General features: G+C 43.2%; 1 protein-coding gene across 2 annotated transcripts in view; it reads left to right on the top strand.

Annotated features, from left to right (window-relative positions):
* The window catches only part of TAOK1 (TAO kinase 1), a 69,240-nt gene extending 52,728 nt beyond the window's left edge, over positions 1–16,512 (top strand). For both annotated transcript variants that reach the window (XM_062592780.1, XM_062592781.1), the window contains exons 14-20: positions 312–548; positions 1,342–1,470; positions 3,103–3,306; positions 3,760–3,999; positions 7,751–7,963; positions 9,062–9,244; positions 12,364–16,512. In XM_062592780.1, the coding sequence (XP_062448764.1) occupies positions 312–548; positions 1,342–1,470; positions 3,103–3,306; positions 3,760–3,999; positions 7,751–7,963; positions 9,062–9,244; positions 12,364–12,825 (1,668 nt within the window). In that variant the 3' untranslated portion in view covers positions 12,826–16,512. The remainder of the gene's footprint in view (positions 1–311; positions 549–1,341; positions 1,471–3,102; positions 3,307–3,759; positions 4,000–7,750; positions 7,964–9,061; positions 9,245–12,363) is intronic.
* The last annotated feature ends 724 nt before the right edge of the window (positions 16,513–17,236 follow it).

Genomic DNA, 17,236 nt, shown 5'->3' with positions numbered 1-17,236 from the left:
TGGGTGTGTGTGTGTATGTATGTATATGTACATATTCATATTGCAGTGTGCTAGAAAAGACATTAAGTAACAGCAAGAAAAGTAACAGCTTTATAACAGTCCTCCAGTTTTCTGCTGGAGCCCATTGAGTGTCTTCTCTGCTGCCACAGATTTCAGTTTTTAATCTGGTCTGCCGTCATTAGGACATGTGCTTTCCTTTACAGCAAAATCATATTTATTTCACAAGTAGTTTTCTTGTGTGGTTTGAAGGCTGCTGAAAAGCAGATTAAGAAGCATTAACTGATTTTGTCCTGCTGTGGTTGTCTTCCTAGGTGACAAGGCAAATGCAGGAACATGAGCAAGACTCTGAACTCCGAGAGCAGATGTCTGGCTATAAACGCATGAGACGGCAACACCAGAAGCAACTGATGGCATTAGAAAATAAACTAAAGGCAGAAATGGATGAGCACCGCCTCAGGTTGGACAAAGATCTTGAAACACAGCGTAACAATTTTGCTGCAGAAATGGAAAAGCTAATTAAAAAGCACCAAGCAGCCATGGAAAAAGAGGTATGAGATTACAGTTTAGCAGATTGGCCTCTGTTTGTTAATTACATTGAATTGTCCACTTCCCCTCACTGACGAAGAGATGACATTGTAGTCTCTTACGTGTCTGTTTTCAGGAGCCAAGCAAATTGCTAATTAGAAAAAGGCTTATACATCACCTCCTTACACTAAGGGGTTTATGTAACTAGAGGAAAGGTATGTCCTTCATCACAGTGCATTATACTAAATGTTAGTATACTGACCCCAGAAAAAATAATACTCTAAGGATTTTCCTTTTTCTTTCCTTTTTTTTTTCTCCTTTTGTACATATACGCTGTCAATATTTGACTGCTGAGAGAGTTATGGAAGCAGATTGGCTTGCACAGAAATGTGCTGGTTGTGCTTAGAACTTTCACCCTTCAGTTGCTTATGGATATGGTTTTTTTTTCGTGCTTTTAAATAATTGATAATGAAGTGGTATTGTCTGCAGAGATCATTCTTGTTGATATGTGTATCTTGCGTGGCTTGGTGGAAGGCTAAACATAGAGCTTGTCATAAGGAGTTGATTTTGGTAAGAATAGCTGAACATTAGGGTTGAGAAAATGAAGCACTGAAAAAGGATTCCTCCTGGGTGTGATTATGTGGGGGGGATGGAAATGAAAAGAGGGTGAAGGCAAGCTCCTGAGACTTGCTCTTTTTCAGAGTCATGGTGAGTATCATGGTGACTGTACCATGAGTTCTGGGTATTGAGACTGAAATAGAAGATGGGTTGTAATCAATCAGGCCTCAGACTGATTTACTTCTGGACTTGCTGTAGGCTAAAGTGATGGCCAATGAAGAAAAGAAGTTTCAACAGCATATTCAGGCCCAACAGAAAAAAGAACTGAATAGTTTCCTGGAATCCCAGAAGAGAGAATATAAGCTCCGTAAAGAGCAGCTGAAAGAGGTAACTCATCTGCAGTGAGAACTGTGAACCAATAGTGGAGTGTAAAATGCAGTATAAGAGCAGTGAACATTCAGAAATAAGAGTGTCACTTCAGGCAAGAAAACTTAATGGTTTCAGCAAGTTCTGCATTGAGCAGAGTCCTGTTATGTACTTTATTTGTTTCATATCTCTGACCTCAGAATAAGAGGATTTATCCTAATGCTGGCATGTATATATTTGTCTTGTGTTCAGTATTATGTTTTAGTCAGAAGCATGCACATTTAGCAATCCTAAGGAATGAAAATAGCTTAAGAAAGGTAATGAGCATTTCTCTCCTATCTTCCTATCTTGTAGCTGCAATATTGACCATGCAGTGCAGCAATTAGTGAAGTTTCTCATCGTTTGAATTATGTCTGTGTGGCAGCAAGAAAATAGAGCAGTAAAGGTGACCTGTAGGATGTTGTGTGGAGTTCTTTTGTTGATTTGTTGTTGTTGTTTAAGAAAAATATCTGTAAAACAGTAGTTAATGGAGAAAACTGTCTAATAGTTTAATAATCACTATATTTTAGTGAATGACCGTTATGAAATGCAGAAGGAACTGTAGACTCAAACTTCCTGGTTCCTTGTAAAGAACGGCTGAAATTATAGGCATTATAAATAATGTTTTTGAAAGAACTATTTACTGTTCAGTCATCAACTTGTGTGATGCAACTTTGGAACCTGCAGCAATGAAATCCAATGGGAAATATTCCCAAACATAGACATAAGGGAGATAAAAGGCTGAACGACAGCAAAGCTGAGAGGTCTAACAGCAAAAGTGTAGCAGTGTGGGCTCTTTATAATAATTCGGAATCTTTTTCTAGACAGGCAATACATCACAGCACACCAGGACACACAGTAGATCGACCCCCTTGATGAAATACAGTTCTATCTCATTCTTGAGCTGAATTGTATCGCGACAAGTCTAATTGTTGCACGGAATTCTCTAGTATGAAATTCAAGCAAGCAAATTATTTTATTAAAGATATTTCAAGCTCTATATTAAATTTAATACTAATGTGGAAAACGTGGCCTTAAGTTTCACCTGTGAACTTCTTTATATAGTTTTTGTAAGTGATGGAACCTCAGGGAATGGGCCTGCCTCAGTGAGTTGCTTGTAAAGAATATATGTGTTTTGATCAAGCAAGACGTATAATAATTTTCTGACGTACTTATGGGCCTGGAGTTCTATATGAAGATGTTTGTGAATGAGATAGGATGACAAAACTTTCTGCTTCCTTTCAACTCCCTAGGTGCCTGTCAAAATATCTGTTAGGCAATGTGACTGAATCTTACTGTGCCTTTATGCTTCAAATCATATTTTTTAAGTTTTGGGCTTTTATATGTGCCTGGAAACTGTGAACATGAACCAGCAATTTGAGTAGTTAAAATGATAAATGCAAAAAAAGTTGCAGTTAAATTTACTGCAGTCCAAGTTGTCTCCTACTGTTCCCTTAGATATGTGATATGATGCATTTTGCAAAGGCTTTGATGGTAGTGGCTCTGAGAAGACAAGGTGCCTGAAATGTGGTTTATTAGGCAGGTCTGTCCAGTTGGTCAGTGCCAAGGGGCTTAATGCGATTATTCCACAATTAATTACTTTGCTGTTATCAGGAGCTGAATGAAAACCAGAGCACTCCAAAGAAGGAGAAGCAGGAGTGGCTCTCCAAGCAGAAGGAGAATATCCAGCATTTCCAGGCAGAAGAAGAAGCCAACTTACTGAGGCGTCAGAGACAGTACTTGGAGCTGGAGTGTCGCCGCTTTAAGAGACGGATGCTCCTTGGCCGCCATAATCTGGAGCAGGACCTGGTTCGGGAGGTAAGAGAATAGATAGAGATGAGACCCAGGAACTATCTGCAGTCTGAAATGTGCCTTACAGAGCACCTTCAATATTAATCGCCATATCAGAATTTTTCTGGTAAAATAATGGGTTGATACTTTTCACAACTTGTGATGGGAATCAACATGACATTTAAGGGATTGTTCAGAATCGAATATTCAGTTTAGTGCTCTATTTTGAGAGAACTGTTAGATCTAAAGAGTCAATAGAAAAAACACTTACTGTCCTTTCCAGAAAATACTTCCTGTGAATCCTGGTGAACATCCAGGGTAGGAAGAAGAAAAGTGAAGTGATAGGATACAGAAACTGTACTCTGTCCTCAAATACCTTGGAAAGAGGGGAAATGCCTTCTGGACCAAGTGAAGTGTCACATCATGAATGCAAATCCAAGTAAGCGAAGGATCTAATAATTCCCTCTGTCCTTCTGTTAGGAGTTAAACAAAAGGCAGACACAGAAGGACTTGGAGCATGCCATGCTGCTGCGTCAGCACGAGTCCATGCAGGAGCTGGAGTTCCGCCATCTCAGTACCATCCAGAAGATGCGCTGTGAGCTGATCCGACTCCAGCACCAGACTGAGCTCACCAACCAGCTGGAATACAACAAGCGCCGAGAGCGGGAGCTGCGGCGTAAGCACGTCATGGAGGTCCGGCAGCAGCCCAAGAGCCTGAAGGTATTATGTAATGCAGGAGCACTGGGAGCAAGCTGCAGGAGCAGGATGCTGCTGGTGGTAGTGGGAACGTGATACATTGCAGTTCAGTGTGTGAGAGCTTGTGCACATGGTGCAGCATGAGACCAGGCTGCAGCTGAGCTCTTATTTGCAGTGCATGTGGATCCAAGGTATTTTGAAGCTCTCTAATTTGAAGAGATATTGAATTCTGTAATTAATATGGTTTTTTAGAAGTGATGTTGTCAAGATGTGTAATGGCAGCCCTACAAGCACCATACGTGTGACCTGTAGCAATGGTGATTGGGGTGCAGTGTAATACAGGCAGGGCAGGCTCTAACACTATTCCCTCATTTTATTTGAAAAGCATACTGTTCACAGCAATGTGGCCTCCTTTTTGTGTTACTTTAAAATACATTTAATCCTTGCAGTGCCCTTTTCCATCTTTTCCCTCTTCCTTCTACACTGTTTTCTGATCCTCTTCTCCCCTTACACGTGGGAAGATAATCTATCTTTCTATAAAGAAGCAGTTTTGTGTGTGTGTGTTTTGGGTTTGTGTGGGTGTAGTGGGTTTTTTTTGTTGTTGTTTTAAGGCTTTGTTTTGCTGCATGCATCAAAGTGAAATGCACTACCTGTCTTGACTAGCGCACCTCGTTACTTTTTGTATTAATGTGATATACCAGCGAATGTGGGGAGAGAGATGCCAGCCAATTGGGACAGCCTCAGGAAGAGGAAGATACCAACACTGGCCTTTGCTGTGTTGTGTTCCCATGGGTTTCTCACACCGCCCTTACCACTGTGGTGGCTGACCAGAACTATAGGGCCTCTGTAATTGAGGCTCTTAGTGTTTTCATTGTAAGGCATCATTTTATCAAAAGAAGTCCAGTGGTTTATTCTGGAGTGTGTAAGAGTGGAGTATAAGGCCTTTCACATAGCTGCCTGGTACGTTTCCTTTGAGGAGGCAGACGACTTCTCTCCACCCAGTGCTCAGCTGTGCCAGTAACAAAATGAGCGTATGGCATCCTGAGCGTGGGGTTTCTCTATTGTTCTAGATTTTCCTGCTTTATGGTGTTTCCATCTGACTTAGTTTTCACCACTTGCAAGTTTTCTTCTTACAGAGATGACTGGAAAGTAACCAACCGAAAATAGAATCTCAGCAAGAGTAAAATGTGTAGTTAGTCAATATTAGAATAATACTGAACAGCGAAAAACCTAGCTTGTTTTTCCATCTGATCACTGTTGAGAATCTGCAGGGATATATTGTAAAAATAGCTGGTGACTTCACAAAGAAGCTACGCTGCGCTCTGAGCTGAATAAAACTGAAGCAGCTGCATTAGGTTGATCCTTCCGAGATTAGCATGAATGAGTTCCGCCTCCCCAAGGTGATGCGATGTAAACATGAGCGGGCAGCATGTCCATATTCATTCCCTTGCTGGCAGCACGGATAGTGAAATCAGAGGTCTGCATGGGCTGTAAAGTCTTCACTCCCCTCTCACCTTTGCAGACTATTCAGTCCCTTTCCCCTTTCCAGTGGGGGACAGGGCTGGAGCATTTTGGTGAGGAGCATGGAAAGCTTGAACTTCACCTTGCGTGGCTGTTCTGCGATTAGTGAAGGATTTCGGGCTTGAGCTGCCAATCTAGCACCTCTGCGTACACACAGTGCTAATAACGCAGCCTGCTGGATGATCGCTCAGTTTGTAGTACAATCCCCTATTTATTGAGGCTGTTCCCTGGTATTAACTCTTTCTCTTGCTTCTGACTAATGCAGGCAAGTACTCTCATTTGGCTAGATAATTTGACTGTCTGCTTGGTTTCTCTCTCCAGCAGCATTTTCCTTAGAGGACACAGGTTTCAGGCTTTTCCTTTTTTTTAGTGCAGTCCTTTGTCCTGCAAGCAGTTTTTAATGGTCAGTGTCTGTTGCAATTATTACTGCACTGGAAGGAATGATGACTAGAATTCACCCTTCAGTGAAAACTGCTCTGTTATTATTATGAGTGTTTTAATTGTGATGCAAATACCCTCTTGCTGGTATTTCACAATGCTAGGTCAAAATGATCTTGTCAGAAGTCTGACTGGAAACCTTACCCCTCCCTTCCGTTTCCTGTTGTTAAAAGCTTTGGGTTGGAAGACTGTAAACAGAGATCTGGTGTCCAAGTGAAACTTCACAGAAAGTGAGGACAAAATAGATTGTTAGTGTTTTGATATGATCAGATCCTTGATGCAAGTATGTAACCTGCAGACATTTCCCTTAAGAGCAGGGAGAAACAACCTTAAAAGTTTCCTGGAGGAAAATAACTTCCTGTGAATTTAGAAAGGGTAAAAGTGATGTCTTCCTCTCCATGATGGTTTTCATTCCTCTGTTGGATTTTCTGCGTCAGTTTAGCAAAGACAAACTGTTGGTTTATGCAACAAAGCATGTCGGCATCTAAATTGGGCTGGATATATTGTCTTATCCCTCTCAATCTTTATAGGTAGCTGCAAGTGCTGTGCTTATCACCCACCCTGCTGAGCCTTGAGTTAGTGCCAGGAGCACTCAGTGGAGGAGCTGACGGGAGACATGCACATATCTGCTTTGCTGGTTCAGAACCCAGAGTTCTTTCAAGCTATTCAAGGAACAGGAATCTGTTCCTACACTTGTTGCCTGTCCCTAGCACTTCAGGATTTGACCATGGTGGTTGACAGTATAAATGGCCCAGACTGTGTGCTGGCTGTGCTGATGTACCTTGCTCTGGTTTTTGACTTTTCCTCCTTCTTTCCCATGGAGACCTTAACTGTCCATCAGTTAACTACCATCACTCATCACTTCTAGATTTTGCTTAGTTAGAAGTATCCCAGCCAGTCCTCAAGCGGAAAAGTGCAGGAAGCTCTAGAGAAGCTTTCTTTTCAGGATCTTAAAACACTTTGTAGATCTTAAAGCTGCTCTGATGGCAGGTAATATAGGTAGAAGAAAGAATTAAATTATCTGAGGTTACAGCAAAGTTGATGGCAACTCCAGGTATAAGGATTAACATTTCAGTTCTGTGTGCAGTCACAAAATTGTGTCCCTAAACAATACAGAGATGCTAGCAAATACAAAGGGAAAAATCAGTCTCCAGTAAGCCTCCTCTGGGACTGGGGAATTTTGTTTGCTAGGCTAGCATGCTGCTAGTGTTGCCTGTAGTGCACCTCTTCAGATGTCTAATCTTTCCAAGCCGTTTTTGAGTATCCTTATGAAAATCAAACTGTTAATATCGGAGGGTTAGAATACATCTTTCATTTGTGAACACCTTAATGGAAAAAGTGTTGCCATTTTTCCCTGTCCCTTCCATGCACCAGATCTGCTTCTTTTACATTAAGTGCTCATCATACGTATGTGCCATACAAACACAAACATGTGTGAGTATGGCTTTCAGTGTTAATAAATATTAGTCCTATCCCTCAAGAACTTTTCTTGAAAAGCAACTCCCAGGACTGGATCCTGTCCAGTGACAAATGTGAGGCTCTTTGTGTAGAGACAGCTGTATTTAGGCTGGAGCTTTGTTATAAAAGTGTCTGTATGGTAATTGTTTTGCACAGTAGCAGTGTCAAAGCAGCTGCAGCAGTAGTCATTGCCTCTTGTGCATTTTGCTTCCCTCCTTGCACTGTAGATGTTAATATATGTTTGTGGATTCTTGAACTCATATCCTTAATGTAATCCTAAATATCCATTTGAATGGATATTTCTCCCATTTGAAATGTGCTGTTTTTCTTTTTGTTTGTGTCCCCTCCATCTTTCCAGTCAAAAGAACTACAGATAAAGAAGCAGTTTCAGGATACATGCAAGATCCAAACCAGACAGTACAAAGCACTGAGAAACCATCTGCTGGAGACCACGCCAAAGAGTGAACATAAAGCTGTCCTCAAACGGCTCAAGGAGGAGCAGACCCGGAAGCTGGCTATCCTGGCTGAGCAGTATGATCACAGCATTAATGAAATGCTCTCTACACAAGCTGTGAGTCGCCTTCCAGGGACCCAGGGTTCCTCAGCCAAATGGGGATGTTTACGTTTTAACCAGTCTGTATCCTGATAGCACAGGGTGTCTGCTTCTGTGGTGCTTACACCATGCACAGCACAGTCCTCTGTATTTAAAAAGCAGCATTCAGATTCATAGGAAAGAAGAATTACCCACTTCGGGCAGGTTGAAGCTGAAGCCAGTGTTGCAGAGATGCAAAATGATGCATCTGTGTGGCCAAAGGACTGCTTTTGCATGAAGTCTGGCAATGTGAAAGCTCCTGTTAGAGCTTCATTTAAATAATGTGCAGCCTGCTGTCTTAAGTCGCTGAGGTTTTGAGTTTTCAATGATAGCAACCAAAGCATGTCCCACTGGTGGAATATACTCAGTGAGTCATGGAGGAGTTCAGACTTTTGATTGTAAAGCTGAAATAATGTTAAAAGTGATGTGAAAGTTCTGTGAACTCTTCTTCAAGGAATGACCACATGAGCAATGCTTTGAGTCCCTGCTGCAACTGAATGTACATTTTTTTTTGCACTTCTTTCATATTGTGTCCTGTACATGTCACTTTTTGCACAAATTTGACACTATGAGGCAGAGTAGCTGACTTAATTTGTGTATGGGAAGGTTAAAAGTTCAGTGTCACGTTGCTTACAGGTTTCCAAGTTTGTCATTTTATTCTTTCATCCTAAGTCCTGCATAGGCAGGGATATGGACTTAAGTCTCCCACATACAGGAAACTAGTTAATCCAGTTGAACAGAGCACAGGAGAGCTTTTTTTTCTTTAAGCTTTGCCTCTAAGGAAAAGAAGAGCTGTGGATGCTACCACCTCCAGCGATCTGGTCTTCGCAGTATGGATCATGGTTCCGTAGGCACCACTGCTCAGCAGCATCACTTGCATCGGTGCTGTGGGCTCACTGTCACCAGTCTTTGTCACTATAGGCTCTCTGTTCAGTGAAACTAAGTACAATAGAGGCCAATTGTATTGCTAAGAAAACAAAGTCCCATCCTATTCTCTTCCCCTCCCTACAGTCCTCCCCTGGAGTGTCATGAGTGGTTACCCCATAGTGAAATATCTCTATTGTCTGCCTTTCCCAGCTGCGTTTGGACGAAGCACAGGAAGCGGAGTGCCAGGTTTTGAAGATGCAGCTGCAGCAGGAATTGGAGCTGCTGAATGCATATCAGAGTAAAATCAAGATGCAGGCAGAAGCCCAGCATGATCGGGAGCTGCGTGACCTTGAGCAGAGGGTGTCCCTCCGCCGGGCCCTCCTTGAGCAGAAGGTAAAATGGGCAGAAGAGCATCATTAGCACTGTCCTTTTTCAGTTCTTAAATTGCACCATGCTCATCAGCAGAGAGAGAAATTGCTCTTATTGTGTACAGCGATATAAATCATTTCAATGTTGGCCTTTCCAGGATGATAGCTCACTGACACATAAGATGGTCAGCTCAAAGTTTAGCCTTTGAGCTGCTTTGGGCTGCTTTTGAAGCCTTGCCTGCTGGAGGAAGTCATGCCTCTTTGGGCAGAAGGGAAAGCGAACTCTTCTTTCAGTCCCTGAGCTGCAGTGCCCTAGTCCCTGAGTTTGTTAGAGGACAGGCAACAATCCAAAGCTGTTTTTTAAGTTTCCATGGTATTAGCAGTAGGTACCTTGAGATTAAAAAAAGTAAAATGCATTAGGAGGAACTTGTGATTTGAGACCCTGTGTTTTATGGTGATAGAATTATTATTTTACTGCAACTCTGTTCCATTTACCAGTCTGGACACTGAAGTGTCCAGTGTCCCAGTGAAATGACATTTAAGTTGTGGAAATACTTATATCTGCACTACTATTCTAAGCAAAGTGAAGTAGCCAGACATGCAAGCATGGGACCTGCTGCTCCCTAGATTTCAACTTGAATTGACTACCTGTATTTAAGGGCTTTCTTGTTGGAGCATGCTTTCCTATCCAGTGCAAGACACATGCCATGTGTAGAAATGCGTGCGAGTGGCCTACACAAACCGGCGGAAGCGTAATGCACTAGTCTGTGAAAGGAAATGCACAGTTGGTCTTCCTCCTATGAATTTTTCCTCTCTTGATTTGCCCTGTGGGTGCCAGCCATCACAGTTCACGTGACAGTTCCAAACATTGATGCTGATCAGCAATTATTGAATTATGGCAATTACTCTGTGGCCTCAAGGTTCTTCACACTTACTTCCCCCAGCGGTTAACAGATGGGTGCTTAGCTGGTAGAGGGGCCTCATCAGAATAAAACTGCTCCACCTCATGGTCAGCAGAGAAAGCACCTCTGAGAAAACAGCACAGGCCTGTTGCACTTTGGTCTCTTACAGAAAGTTGAATCTCTGGAAGCAATTTAATTTGTGAAAACAAGATTCCCCTGTGGCACTCGTGGGTGTTGTACGTGAACTCCATGACTAGGTTGATCTGGGTCTATTGCATTGTTCCCATGCAGGAGAGGACGGCTCCCATCACAGCCCTGCGCTTGAGTATGTGTTTATGCTGGGTCTGCGTCGCCCTCTGGCGGCAGGACCGGACAGAAGCTCGGGGAAGGGGACCGTGGGAAGGGGACCGTAGCAAGCCTACTGCTGGCCATTGCTCCGTGTCGGCGGGGTCAGCTCGCGTTACACTGGACATAATGCTATGTTAAAAGCTGAAATGAGACCAGTGCCATAATGAAACACACATCGGCCAATAATAATGTGCACGTCTTTCAGTGGGAGCTGGGATCAGAGTTTCTGTGTATGGAAGGCCCTTGCAAATCAACTTTTGGCATCTTTTTTGCAGCAGAGTTTTGTTGTTGTTGTTGTTGCTATTTGTTTTTATATGCTGATTGTCCCTGACCCATTGATGATGGGTTTAGCCAATTGCAGGTTTTAATGTGATTACTGCCTTAGAGTAGTAATTAATTGGACTGTCCTTCAACTTCCATAGGCTGGAGACTTATATGTATTACTTATGCATTGCAACTCACCAAGTCATAGGCCATTGATTTCTACTGGGATTATAGTTTTTTAGTGGCTGCTCAAGGGAAAACAGTGCATCTACCTGCATACACAAGTAGATGTGCTTTCCAGTTGCTAAGATTTGAGATATTTTGGTTTTGTTTTGGAAGCATGAAGTTGCAAGTGTTCTGATGTGGGTAGCTCAACAGTGTCACGTGGTATTTGTATACATGTGCTATGAAACTGTCTGGCAGCCAGAGGATGAACAGGTATGTGCTCAAGATGAATCTTTTGAATTTATGTGCATAAATATATGTATAGCCTATGGCAAGGTTAATCTCTGATACTCAACAGTAAACCAGATTCCAGATGTCAGTGTGTGCATAGGACTCTGCTTCTTTCTCAGCATAGTGCTTTTTGTTTTTGATGGTGCCCTTCACCGTAGTAACTCAACAGCGCACATGTCTCTGACTTAGGCTAAGGAGGGAGTAGCCAGCCCCATCAGTGGGCAGTTTTTAAGTTCTACTGAGGCACTTGTACATGTTATACCCTGATGCTATGTTGCTCATATTGTAACAGTAATGAACATGTCCCAAGAGTGTCTTTAAAAGAGTTCGGATTTTCTCATTTCTTTCCCACGTGCCTCTGACACCTCATCTTCAGAGTCCTGCATCCTGAGGTCATTCCTAAGTGATGTTATTTTAATGCATCAGATTATTTAAATGCACAGATATATGTGCATTTCTTTCTGTGAAGTTTAGTCAGGCTAAGTCCTGTTTGTTATCTTGTCACAAAGACTGAAAATTATGTGCAGCTTCACGTACTGAAGACTCTAGTTTTGAAACAAAAGGAGAGATTCTTCTTAGATAGTAGTATTGGAAGGAACAAGTGCAGAATTTTAAAGAGCTAACGTTAGAGAAAATGCCTTCTTCCTACTCTGTCATTTCCAATCCAGCTGACCACTGTGCAGCTTTCAGCAAGAGTAAGCAAGGCTGATCTGTGGAAAGAGTCAGTGTCGCTCTGCTAGCACTAAGAAGCAGCAAGTGAATAAAGCAGTTTCTGAAAGCCCCAATGGTTCAGGAGATGACTCACACTGGAGCAGATTGTTTCCTAAATTCCAGATGAAATCACTTTGCATATTCCCTGACTAAGGCAATAGAATGCCTTCAAGTACAGTGCTCTCTCCAGTGCCTTCAGTACAGACCAAGAAAATCTTTTGGCCGTATGGTTGCTGACAGCAGGGGAGATGCTAATGATCTAAGTTAGTCTTGGCCATTGCTGTTTATGCTTTTGCTTAGATTGTGTTTTGAGGGACACCTGATTGAGATCCAATCTTTTGTGGAAGCGTGGGGAGAAGGTTCCCTGTTACAAGCTTGTGGTTACAAGTCCTTCAGAGGCTTGAGGCTATGCCTGCAGATGAGTCCTGCTGCTACAGATTGTCTTTTGTTTTTTTCTTCCCAGATTGAGGAGGAGATGCTGGCATTGCAGAACGAGCGTACCGAACGGATACGAAGCCTCCTGGAGCGTCAGGCTCGCGAGATTGAAGCCTTTGACTCAGAAAGCATGAGGCTAGGTTTTAGTAATATGGTTCTTTCTAATCTCTCCCCCGAGGCGTTCAGCCACAGCTACCCGGGAGCTTCTGGCTGGTCCCACAATCCTACTGGGGGCGCAGGACCTCACTGGGGTCATCCCATGGGTGGCCCACCACAAGCTTGGGGCCATCCAATGCAAGGTGGACCTCAGCCATGGGGTCACCCCTCGGGGCCCATGCAGGGGGTACCTCGAGGTAGTGCTATAGGGGTCCGCAACAGCCCCCAGGCTCTGAGGCGGACAGCTTCTGGGGGACGGACAGAACAGGGCATGAGCAGGAGCACAAGTGTTACTTCACAAATATCCAATGGTTCACACATGTCTTATACATAACTTAAACAATAACTGAGGGTGGCAATTCCACTGGAGCTGTCTGCCAACAGAAACTGCCTACAGACACCAGCCCAGCAGCCTCCTCAGTGCGGTGCTGACGTGTGGAAGCTGGGTGCACATGGAATATTGTATTCATTTTGTAAAGCATTATGTTTTGTGTTTACTAACTGGGATGTCATAGTATTTGGCTGCAGGGTTGGGAGGATTGGTTTTTTTGTTTGTTTGTCTATTTGTTTTTACTTTTTGGAGGGGCCTTGGGAGGGCATCTGAGAAATATATGCAATTAGTCAGAAGAGTTGGCTGGTGATTGTCACACTGACGTGACAGAAGGGCCTCAGGCTGCCATTGTCACACCATCCATAGGAAATACCAGGGAGAGTGGAGACCTCCTCCCATGTCCATAAATTTCTAACTGCCACCCTGCAAAAAACCAACGTCTAAGGGAGGAACAGCTGGATCTTCTGTTCCATTTTTATTTGTCATAAATTAGATACATTTCTAGGGTATTGCCTCTGCCAAGAGGCATTTTCAGAGACTTGTAGGTGAGGAAGAAGGGTGAGAAGAGAAACCAAGAGACACCAGGGCTCAGCAGGGCCCTTCAACGCAAGTGCCCAGTCCGTGGTGTTTAAGAAGTGACATTCTCTCAGAAGGCACTGGTCAGCTTCCCGAGAACTGCATGGGTAAACCTGTCTGGAGGGAACAGGCTAGAAATGTTCAAAGTTGTATTCCTGCTTTGGCACTCCCTGACTGTGCTGCTGTTAGCTCAGATGAGGTTGGGCAGAAAAGCATAAGTAATGCACTTGTACAGCTAATACTGTGACATCTCATTTTAGCTAAGCATCAGAATAATTCTTGGAGCCCAGCATAGTCCTTTTTGCTCCATTCAGAAATGTTAGATTTTCAGCCAATCAATCTCAAATGCCAGAGGTATTTTGAAGAATGCCATAGTCACAAAATGCCATTGATTGGGTTTTCATTATTACACTACACCAACCAATTTATTACCTTTTTGGCTTGTTACAATTTCCTGTTTACATGTAGAGTGTAGCCAACTGTTTAAATGTTTAGTTGCCACAGTGTACCAGGAGGAGCTGAGCCAATGACTCTTTCCCAGTTGATGACTAACCCACATCACCACTGTAGATCATGCTGCATGTAAGGCTCCTTTTTTTATTATTTTGGTTGCTGCAATATTTTACAACTTCTGCAGTCCCTTGAGATGCTGTGAATGTTCGGCAGCATGTCACACCATGCGAGAAGGCACTACTTCTGGAGGCTCCTTGGAGCTGCTGTACTACTGAAAGGAAGCAAAGGTGGTTGTGAAATCAATCCAGAGATAAAGGGTCAGGGAGTCTAATGACTTTGTGGCATAGCGTCATCCCTTAGTGCTGGGAATTGAAGATACCCCCATGCTCTCCTGCCAGCGTGTTCTGCGTCAGCCAGCACTGTGGGGTTAGGAGAAGAGCAGGTAGATGAAGTTTGGCTTGAGGCAAAGATTTCTGTCTTGGGGACTGACCAGCCAGGGTTCTTTGTAAATGTTTTTCCTTGCACACTAATCATCTTGAAGAAAAGACTAGCTGCTAACTCTAGAATTTGCCTTTAACATGTTTATAGGGCTCAAAAGCAAGGTTTTCCGAATGTGTTTGTCCATGTGACATATTTATATGGTAAATACTCTAGTCTCGCTGCTGTTCAGTACTCTTAACACGGCGACATTCTTTCATTAGCTAAATTAACATCCACTTCCAATCCTTAACACTCTGCCAGTGTCTAGTGAATCCAAGTGGGATTTCCAGCGCTTTGGCATAGCATATCACTCTAATCAAAGGTGGAAACAATACCAAAACCTGTTTGAGCATCCCCTTAGTAAGGAGCTTTGTGGTATTAACAGTTCATGGAAGCTTGGGATGAGGCAGTGGTCCCAAGGAGGGGGCTGGTTTGGTTGCCCCCTGTGGCAGGTGATGACCTTGGATTGTCCTATTCCTCCTTCAGCTATGATTTCTTTTTTTCTTTTTTTCTTTTTCTTTCTTTCTTTCTTTCTTTTTTTTTTTTTAATGTGGAATTGGATGTTTGGTGGTCATTCTTTTGCATTGCAATGTTGTTGAAATGCAGCAAAACTGTTTTAGGAAAGGTACCTATATTTTCCTGGATTTAGAAGGAAAGAAAAAATGAACTGAAAATCCCCAAGCCCCAAATTGTATTGGAATTTACAATGTGAGTGTGGAGGGTGTGCCCAGAGCGTGGTGCTAACAGTGTTTTGCAGTTCAGCTCCTCAGTCACAAACAGCAGCAGCGACAGCAGGGACAGGCTGTACCTGCAAGTTCAGTGGGTTTATTCTTTTGCTTCTGTTATGGTTTGAATTTGGTGAAAGTCTCTGGCTTAAATTGAGCTACTTCAACAGAATTCTCTCAACCCATCTCTTTATGTAATGTCAAGCATGACTGAATGCTGAATCCAAATGATGGCTATCCCATATTGGCTTTTTTTGTATTCAAAAAGAATTGTGTAGTAACCATTTTTACATGTATATCATGTGCAGACCTGGACTATTCCAACAAGTTAATATTTTAATTAAAATAGTTTGCAAAAACTGATTCAGATCAACTGGTCTAAATGTGTGTGTCCCTGTGTGTACCTGTGGGAAGGAAAGCTGTCCTAAATAAGCCTGATCTCAAGAGAAAGCAGGTGAAGCCAGAGACTCAAGATCAGGTTGTACCTTGGAGGTATAGGAGGAGGAGGTCATTGGTGTTGAGGATTTTAATATATCTCAAATATTTGTGAGATATATGAACAACTGAAAAATATGCTAGAGAGAAGCAAACACTTTCTGAATCAGTTTGCAAACTCTATTTTTAAAAGACAAATTATTCCATATTGTACTTGTCACAGTCATGCCCTAAAGTTGGTTTTAAAAATTCTGAAATCCATAAATTGTGGAAACTACTCCAGTACCTCAGCAAAGATGTTTTTACATCTTCTGTGTTAATACTTAACACTGGGGAAATTCTTCTGTGTGGACTGCTTTGCAAATTTTATTGCAGTATTTTCAGATCACCAGCTTGACACCTAAAATCTGTTATTCTGTGATTATTTTTCTTTCCCCTTTGCAAACACCTGAAGTTCTGATGAAGTTTAGCCCAGAGATGTAAAACCAGAGGAGCCAGCATTTTCACCTCTTTATCTGCTTTGAAATTTTTTTCATTTTGTTTAATCAAAACCAGTGAAAGGGACCACATTTTTCTTGTTCTCTCTGGTCCCAGGGAGGCAGCAGCCACCTCTCCCATCCATGCTGAGCATTATGTGTTTTGTTCCTCGGATGCAGCATTGAAATGGAGGTCAGCTCTCTTTCACCTGCATTCGGTGCCAGCCTGTGAGCTTCAAAGGGGTTGAAGAAACACACGTGGTACGGTACCCAGCTTTCCACAGAAAATTCTCTGCAGCCATTCCTTGCCTGACTCGGGAACAGGCTGGCGCCACTCTGTATCCTGTTCATCCCCCACGTTTCAGAAGAATGTGCCTTGCACATTCGCTGTAACCTGTGCAGAATGCACTATGGTAGATCCTGGAATAATGCTGTTTATTCAGCCCACAGGGAAGAGGGCCTGTTGAACTTCCAGCTGCCCTTCCAGCTTCACCCTGTTCACGTGCCATTTCTTGGGAGGCAATAAATTGTATTGTACCACTGTCTACCATTGCTCTGTTGAATACGCACATCTCTCTGGATATATATGTATATGATATCTCATTTGTATATATTTATATACTCTACGTGTCTGTGTGGGTGCAGCTCTGCCTGCACACGCCCCTTGTGCTGTGCATTTCTGTCGGGGCACTTGGGTGCTGCTGCTCTTCAGCGCTCCCTCGGTTCCTGAGCGAACGCCACCGTGCAGCAGGGCTCTGCTAGGGCAAGTGCACCTACGTCTGAACAGACTCTGCTGGGGCTGAACGCGGGGAAAAGCCCTTGCCTAAATACCGCCCTGTTGATTATAGCTTGCTTTTGTGGGGGAGCGGGAGGGTAGGATAGCTGCTGGTGGTGTGCAGGAAAGGAGAAAAGGCGCTCACAAAGGGTACCAGAAAGTCAGGAGGCAGCAGAGAAGAAAACAAGATGGTGTAGCGATAGGAAAGCAGTTCAGGCAATGTACGGATCTGCTGGAGAGGCGGTGAGTGGGCAGGTGAAGTGCTCAGCAGGCTGAGCTCAAATTCCCCAGCTGTGTCTCACCACAAAAGATCACAAGCTCGGCAAGGTCTTGGCACGCTGCGCAGGCACTAACTTCTGGCGTTCCTGAGTTTAAGCTGCCACTAACTCTGAACGCTGCCTCTACCTTTGTGCATGTCTAATAACCGGAACCGCTTTTGTGAAGGTCTAAAGGAAGTGGAATTGGGAAGTTTTAGAAAGGTGTGTGTAGATGTC

This window comes from Rhea pennata, chromosome 20, assembly GCF_028389875.1.
Source record: "Rhea pennata isolate bPtePen1 chromosome 20, bPtePen1.pri, whole genome shotgun sequence".
NCBI classification, from domain to species: domain Eukaryota; kingdom Metazoa; phylum Chordata; class Aves; order Rheiformes; family Rheidae; genus Rhea; species Rhea pennata.
This window is presented reverse-complemented; position numbering and strand designations above follow the sequence as displayed.